At 34.9% G+C, this 8,756-nt stretch overlaps 1 protein-coding gene across 1 annotated transcript; it reads left to right on the forward strand.

Annotated features, from left to right (window-relative positions):
- The first annotated feature begins 7,755 nt into the window (after positions 1–7,755).
- LOC127869720 (uncharacterized) lies at positions 7,756–8,496 on the forward strand. The gene has a single exon (XM_052412376.1). The coding sequence runs from the start codon at positions 7,756–7,758 to the stop codon at positions 8,494–8,496; it is 741 nt and encodes a 246-aa protein (XP_052268336.1).
- Positions 8,497–8,756: the final 260 nt, after the last annotated feature.

The raw sequence follows: 8,756 nt of genomic DNA on the forward strand, positions 1-8,756 counted from the left end.
ATATTGGTCCCTATTCATTACTCTATCCTGAAGTGTAACTTCTTTTTCCTCTAACTATTTCCTCCAATTGTGTTCTACATCTCGTCCTCTACCGCGACTATCATGAAGTGATACCTCATTTTCCTCCAACTCTTTCCTCCAAGTGTGTTCTACATCTCTTTGTACCGCGCTACTCTGCTTGTTACTTCCATCCTCATCTGTAGTTTTGAGCATACTACTTGACAAACCCTGTAACCTATCTCTCACGCTCCGAAAAACATCATCTAATGAGACGTCAAAAGCGCAATCAATCTGATCACTAACAGATGTATTTAAAAGTGGGTTTGGATTTCTGTTGCATAAAGTTGGCCCTGTGCCTTGAGTATTTCGTCTGCTCATGTCTCTATCTATACAACCAGTCAATTCTGCTTATGGATTTATTGTAAGCCCACTCACTTGTTCTGTTGTAACAAATGACCGTGTTCTTTGACTCCCATTGTCATCGTGTTGAGATAATATGTCCCTATCTCTGGGTGTGTCAGATGACTCTACTTGAGACATTTGTGCTCTATGCTCCCTTAGTAATTGATCTCTTTGTAAAATTACTTCTCGAATTTCCCTTTCTATATTCCTTCTTAATGCTCTCTCTTCCCTTTCACTGACTATATGATCCTCATCCATATTAAAATGTATCTGGTAGATACAGTTTAGATCAAGTCAAGTATATTATATCTTATCTCACTGTTTCATTCATAGAAGTTCACCTAATTCAGTACTCCACAACTTCACATTCACATATATATATATATATATATATATACATGTATATATATATATATATATATATATATATATATATATATATATATATATATATATATATATATATATATATATATATATATATATATACTCCTTACCACCAAACTATTCAATTTCCAAGTTCCTATTCAAAAGCCTTTCTAGTACACCTTACTTCAAAAGCTACTTCAATTCAAATTCAACTTTTCAAACCCTTTTCTAACAATGGTACTCCTCATGCACCTCTCAAGTATTATATGTGTACCCTTTTATACTTTCACAACTCTTGCAGTTTTACTCCAACTTCATCAGCTAACTGCTTTCACTTTCACAGAATCATACAATGACATAAATTATACACCATACTTTTCAAATCATATATCATGTATTTTTCAATCCACTTGTGACAACTTTCTATCATAAACTTACACCTTTTATATTTTATCCCCAATATCTCAGTTTATTCTATACGTTTATTATTACATATGTATCTTTATACACTTTACTTTTTATTTATCTTTGCAGGTATTTTATTTTGCCACAATATTGTATGTGTTATTATTTATTTCAATTTATAACAAGTAAAAAACACATTTATAGTCTATGTATTTTATTATTGTTGAACCAATATTATAAAGAAAATGTATGTAGTATAGGATATACAACACACACTATGTATTTTATATATGTTTACTATTTAACCAATATTTATTATCTTGAAAAAAAGAAACTAAACAAAATGTGCTCAGGTGATGATTCGAACCCACTTTGAACCCTCAACACTCAAACACTCTTACGCTTCTCTAAACAATGGCTTTACTGTCGCGGGTATCCCGCCAACTGTAAACCATTGCTTGTGAGATTCAATACCGCCAATAACACGTGACAAACTATCGATAAACTTTGCGTGTTTATTTTGTTCACATGCTGTCAAAATCCGATTCAATCCAAGAAATGTTTCCGACTGAGAAATATCTTTACATCTATAAATCGTAAACGTCACTTTACGATTTATAAAATGTATACCGCTACGCGAAAACTCCGTGCAAACGTCGCGATGGAATTTCAATCATTAACAGCGTTTTGTATTAATTTACTCTACCACTTTCATAATTACAAAGTAATGAATACTGTGTAAAAAAAATGAAAATTTTCACGCATGAAATTTCTATTTCTCAGGCCTCGTTCAGATAAAAAAAAAAAATTCAATGGGTTTATATTAGACTACAGACTAATCTAGGCAAAACTATACTGTGATCTGTATAAACAAATATATGAAGCAATGTGTAACTCCTACACATTTCTACTAGATCTTTTTTTTCTAGAAAAGTGTTAGTATAAAGAGTGTAAGGAGTATATAATATAGGCTAGAATAAAGCGTGGGATATTTGGTGGCTGATGGTTCTATAATTAAGTAATAGTTCTACACCAAAAAAAATAATACAAATGCAAAGGTAAAATGGGTAATTCACACAACAATACACCTTACCTATGTTATGACAGACAGTTGATCACTGACCTATAAACAGCCGACTGACCGCCAGAGTAGCCAATTGTATAAATCTGGATAACTCTTAACCAGCGGATAACTTGTGGTTATCTTATCATTAAATTGAAGATAACCAAAAGTTATCCAGATTTATACAATTGGCCGCAGGTATCTATTGTTTTACGGAGTTTAAAATGTAGGACTAATCTACATGTGTATCTAATCTGAATGTATACCTGTCAGTGAGTTGGTTGCATATAAGTTTAAACAATGACAATTATGCACACAAATAAAACAATATAACCACTTCTATATGAATAACACTAATCACTATGTATATGATAAACACAATGACCCACTAAATAGAGTTTATATGAAATAACTCCAATAACTAAATAGAGTTTATATAAAATAACTCAATTGTTATAATTTAAGTAGTGTCACACATAATGACACCAAAGTTTTGATCCCTTAGAACATCCGTAGAATAGCGAGTCGGCGAAAACGATCCTATCCCCGGGGTTAACGTTGGGTATCCTGACAATCCTGCTAGCTAGCTATACTAGATCTCGTGTGCACACAGTTTATGGCAGAATAAAGGTATGTAGGACCCACTTGCTTTCCAGTTCATATGTGTACATGTACATGTTGTATTTCTACAAAATACCTCGGTACCGATCTGTGCGTCATTATTCATCCATGCTTGTGTATCGTTACCCCTGCCAGCTTTACCACGTTGGGCGCCAGTGTTACAGTATGTGGTTCTTTTAGGCTGGTCTGACGGCAGGTAAAATACAACTAACTGCACATATATATTTAAATACTATATATTTAATGGATATCAAGAATGCCGTTCATCGTACGTATACAACACCAACAAGGCAAAGCATCAACGATTGATGTTATATACATACGATTGGTCAGCGCTAGAGAGGAATTAGCATAACAAAGGAGAGTGGACAGGTGGACAGGTGAAGATAAATATAGATGTTAGTTTACCTTAAACTGTATATGTCTACCTACGCCTAAGTACATCTACGAATACGATGAACTTGACGGACGGACCTGAACTGTATAAATTAGGTGATGTAAAGTAAAACAAAATCATTTCAAGCATTTATACATTTTATTTATAAATGATTTAATTATCGACCTGTAACAGTGATTCCCTTATAAATTTTTAAGTGAGGAGAAATTAACATTGACATATGTACAGCTATTTACATACTCACATTAAACACAATACTACATGCCCCTTTAGACTAAGATTCTCAAGATGATGTCGAGTGTTTAACTAGCATTCACTTGGATTCAATGCGTTGTTATTTTTGTTAAGTATCGTTAACAGTTTTTTCATACACAAAATTAAGAATACAAGTAGAACACGTGCGACAGGACATCCTGTCTCTCGTGTGAGAAGTAAAGCCAAGTGGTGGTTTTTGAGCTTTGTCTGCGTCAACGGAAGCTGAAAAATTTAATTCCCCTGACGGCAAAAACAGCGGAGCAATATCTCAGCTATTTTGCTGTATCAATATTATATTCCAAATTTGTTTAACTTCGCCGATTTTTCTGTTTTTCTTTTGCATATCTGTGTTGCACAGTTTCCAAAAATAAATTACACATTTAGATAAAAGTTTAGTGAAGTTATAGATGCGGCGGTAATTAACTGAAACAAGCGCATACAGTACAAAGAGCTTCATGTTGTTTTTATAACGACAATGGTAAATGCGTGCCATTCAGAGCTCCAGATAAGAGGCGTATCTGCGTATATACGCATTGAAAAAATAAAAAAAACGCATTAAAAATCGGCCCACTGCGTACCAAAACGCAATACAAATCTTGGTACGTATTTAAATCAATTAAAGTGCGTAACCGGTTTAACCAATAATCAAGTTGACTTTTTAGTGTAAGTTAATCGTTGAATCAAAAGTATGTCAATCAAAATAATCTTGTAATAAAAATGGCCGCCCATCATGTTTGTGAATAAAAAAGGAACGTTTTAAGCGACCAGCGGCTCCTGCGGGAATATTTTTTTTAAGAAAGTCTGTTCATATCGTTATTTAACATCATTCTGTTTGCATTTAATAATATAAATAACAAATAATAATATTTCTAGATTAAACACGCCATTTACTTAGTCAGTTTTCTGTGGAAAATACCCATAAATATTCCTAAATACTCATTATGCCTGAAACAAAGGAGTAAAATACGCTTTAACAATTATATCAGGGGGTGAAATACCCTTTAGACCAAATCCTTATCTGGAGCTCTGGTGCCATTAAAATATCACTGAAAAGCTAAATAATTCGACATATTGTCGGTTTTATAACTCAACACAATCAGTTAATAAGGCGATAAAAAAGTGAACTTATGCACCCAGTAGATTGTATTAAAACGAAGACAATATAATAAAGTGTGCCTATTAATTGCTTCAAATACTGTTAGGTTAGTGCCTGAACAATTTATGAATTCATGCGAAAAGCATAACGACGATATAGCATAATTTTATTAACAGATAATCGGATAAAGATTTTTAGTTACTGTTTTTGCACTTGACCTGCTTTGGCATTCCAGACAGTGAAGTAATTGATTTGATGTTATGTTTAAAGTGATATTAAGGGCATTTTTCACTGTTGAATTGAGCTGAAAAGAATTAACAGGCTAAAAGAGTTAGTTAAAACGTGGTTACTGACCAATTATCTGCAACTCATCTTGCTACCAGTTGTTTATAAAAAATATTTTATATTCGATATTTTACGTGACTGGTGAGTCCTGTAAGCCGAAATGATCCGTAAAACAAAATTGTGTCTTTGTGTCGTATGAACGAATCTGCACTAAAACTAAATTTAGTATCACATCGTACATGCATGATCAGTTGTCAAACGAAAGTACGGTTGATATTCAAATGCATTATTGTTCTCATCAGAGTTAGTGTTTTTGTTTCGTATAAATATATATCGTTGCAGGAATTTACAATGAACCGTGAAACTAAATTAAGATTCACATCGTACATGCATGATATACATGCTGGCGAATTCGACTGTACAGACATTTTCGATTTCAGAATTAAACATATGGCTATTTCGCAATTTCGACACATGTCTTCTTTACTGTTATTTTCATTTTTATTGAAATATATGTATAATAAGTTTTTTTACGCATTTTGTATAATTTCATAAATATTTGACAAAATCGTATAATCTCGCTTTAATTCAAAAATAGTTGTACAATACACTACTTAAACTAACATACTGGAAATAAATGGCTTTGAAATGAAATGTGTGTTACCACCAATATTAGTATCAAACATGTACTTTACTAGTTGTTTTTATAATATGCAAGTCATATTATAATGGAGACATTATATTTATTAGTTTCATTTTTATGTGTGTGCAATATGATGCTGTTGACTAATAAGTTCATAATAAAAGATTCCGTTACCCGAAATATCCGTTACCAAAGGCATGCACGTATTTTTGTACGTAGAAAGAATTGGTATGCAAATTTATGACTTAAAAATTGATTAAAGCGAATAACAGCGAATAAAGCGAATAACAGGATGGTTATACATATTCTGGATTTTAGACTTTAATCTACTATTTTACAGAAAATAGAAGTGCTGTTTTACAGAAAAATAGTGGTGTGTAGAATAAATTATTTTGCCCGAAGTTGTTGGCCAATTTGGCATTTTGTTTAATAATGATGAAATTTACCATATTCGATTACTGATTTTATAAATATATATGTAGTCACATTTATTTGATTACACCATTTTATAACTATATAGAAGATACGTTTCCTCATTCCACTTCGGTCTGAAACTTACGAATACCATGACCAACACATACCATCACAAACACACAGCATTCCATCACAAACACACAGCATATCATCACAACACACATAGCAGGTTATGACAAACACACAGCATATAATCACAAACACACGGCAGGTTATGGCAAACACGCAACATGTCATCTAAACACGCGAAAAACATTTATTAACATATGAACAGTATTATCCGTTGAAGTTGGAATCAATAATCAATGTACAATACAGCGACGAATAAATATATGCGATTTTTTTTAATTTTATACTGTACTCTGTGTGTCCCATCTTATCTTTGTCAGAATATTTCATTATATTTTGCCGGGGGAAAATTTACTCTTTTATTGCATTATTAAACCGCGTGAAGTTGCCAGAAATATGAAGTTGACATTGTGCACATCTTCATTAGAAGGATGTTCATTTATGGCAGTGATGTTGTATTCTTTACAATGGTGTGTCATATATTCTGTTGAGATTCTATTCTGATGGAAAAAAATTGTTTGGTGAATATTTTAAACATTTACCTGTATGTATTAACTGGACATTCATATTTAAAACTCATGGATTTTGAAAATGAACGATTATGATTACGTAGTTATTAAAATTGTGATCATACGTGACTTAATTAAGAAGGTTTTTACAAGTGAGCGGTAAACAGAATTTGTTTATTTTATGCAAACAATGCACGTTAGTTCTCGACCATTGAATTACGGCGAACATTTCAAGGACCTTCCACAGCTTGCATTTGAAACGTAGAACAGCTTTCCGTCAGTATTTAACGAGTCATTCGGCGGTGATTCTCGGTTGGCGTCCAGGCATATTAACTCTGAAGCGGCCGCATGCGGAATATCGCCTGCCACGAGGTGTCCCTTGTACTCCAAAGTCCATCCGTCTAGGCATTTGTTACGACCCGGAATCATCAGCAATTGCAAATAAGGATACTGACATACGGCGCACGGAGCATCTTGATCACTAATTTCCCTTTCGAAGAAAATGACCCTTTTCCGATGATCAAACTCATGCTCCGCACTGTGTGGTGTCATCAAATTTGCTCCATAGCCGCTCTTCTGTGAGGCACAGGTAGTTCGCAGCAGCTCCTTGGTGCGTGTTATCACTGCATGTAGCATAAGTTAACCCGAATAAACGGTCCCGTTGGTATTTCTTTAGGAATATTTACATTCTATGTCTGCATAAGAGTCAATCCAGTTTTAACATCATACGAAAAAATCAAACCTTTCAAATGTGGTGTGTGTTTGTCACGTGATATGGCGCGGAGAAGACGTGTTTTACATCAGAGAGAGTATTTTTGATAAAATTAAAATTTAAAGAGTGTGAAGTGCTTGAATTTATATCGGAATAAGTGAGAAACGTTATATGTGACTAATTATTTGGTTTATTTCAACTGAAAATGATAATTAAACATGACGAGGAAGAGAAAAGACAGAAATAGTAGTGGGAGTGCGAGCGGGAATGTAAACAAAGCTACCAAGCCAAGAGGCCCGTCTGAAGAAATTGACTCTAATATTTCGGTGAGTGAGATTTTAAGTAAAGCTAGTGCTGTGTTATTCCCGGATTCGAACTCTGCAGATGATAACACTTTTGTTTTGACACCAGGGAATAATTCTAACTCTAACTCTAAACAAAGCAGTTGCTCAAATATGGCAGACGGAGGCCGCGAGCCGACTAACAAGGATCTTATGGATTGCATGAACGCATTAGGCGTTAGAATAGGAGCCATGGAGCGTAAGCTCGGTGTCCTCGATAACCTGGAGGTAAAAGTTATGGACTTTGACAAAGAGCTCAAGAAAATTTGGTTGGCGTTGGACGACCGCGTAAAACGTACCGATGCGCGAGTTATGTCGCTAGAAGAGCGAGTGGATTGCGCAGACGTCGGGGCGGCGCAGATGGCCGAGAAGGTGGCTATGCTGGAGAAACAGCGGGAGGAGCTGCGGGACGACGTTGCGTACCTGAAATCGCAATCCATGCGGAACAACCTAGTGTTCACAAATATCCAAGAGGACAACTCCACCGGCAACGAGACGGCGGAAATTACGGAAACAAAGTTACGTAATCATTTACAAGAGAAACTAAAAATTGCAAAGGACATTGCAGACACGATCCGCTTTGAGCGCGTTCATCGTTCACCGGGACAGCCAGTTTCCGGTAAGATTCGCAACATCGTTGCCAAATTTACATTTTTCAAGGACCGGGAGATGGTACGGAGAGAATGGAAACACCTGTCAGGAACCGGATGCCAAATGTTTGAACAGTTCCCACCGGAAGTGGTTGAAAAGCGCCGAAAGTTAGTGCCTAAAATGAAGGACGCCAAAAAAGAGGGAAAACGATATTGTATCGTGTACGATACCCTGTACGTGGACGGTAAACCAGTGAAACAGTAGGAGCACGACGGGGATGAACTTTCTATCCTTTCGTGGAACATTCATGGCCTTACCAGAGACAAAAAGGAAAGTCCTGACATTGTAAATATTTTAAAACAGTCTGATATTTGTTTTCTTTACGAATCATGGTGTGATTCTAACAGTAATATAAATCTAAACGGATACATTTCACATAATTTTTACCGTAAATTTCAGCATAGAAGAGCCCGTAGAAACAGTGGAGGAATTGTTTTATATTATAAAGAGCAATTAAAAGATGG

This window comes from Dreissena polymorpha, chromosome 2, assembly GCF_020536995.1.
Source record: "Dreissena polymorpha isolate Duluth1 chromosome 2, UMN_Dpol_1.0, whole genome shotgun sequence".
NCBI classification, from domain to species: Eukaryota; Metazoa; Mollusca; class Bivalvia; order Myida; family Dreissenidae; genus Dreissena; species Dreissena polymorpha.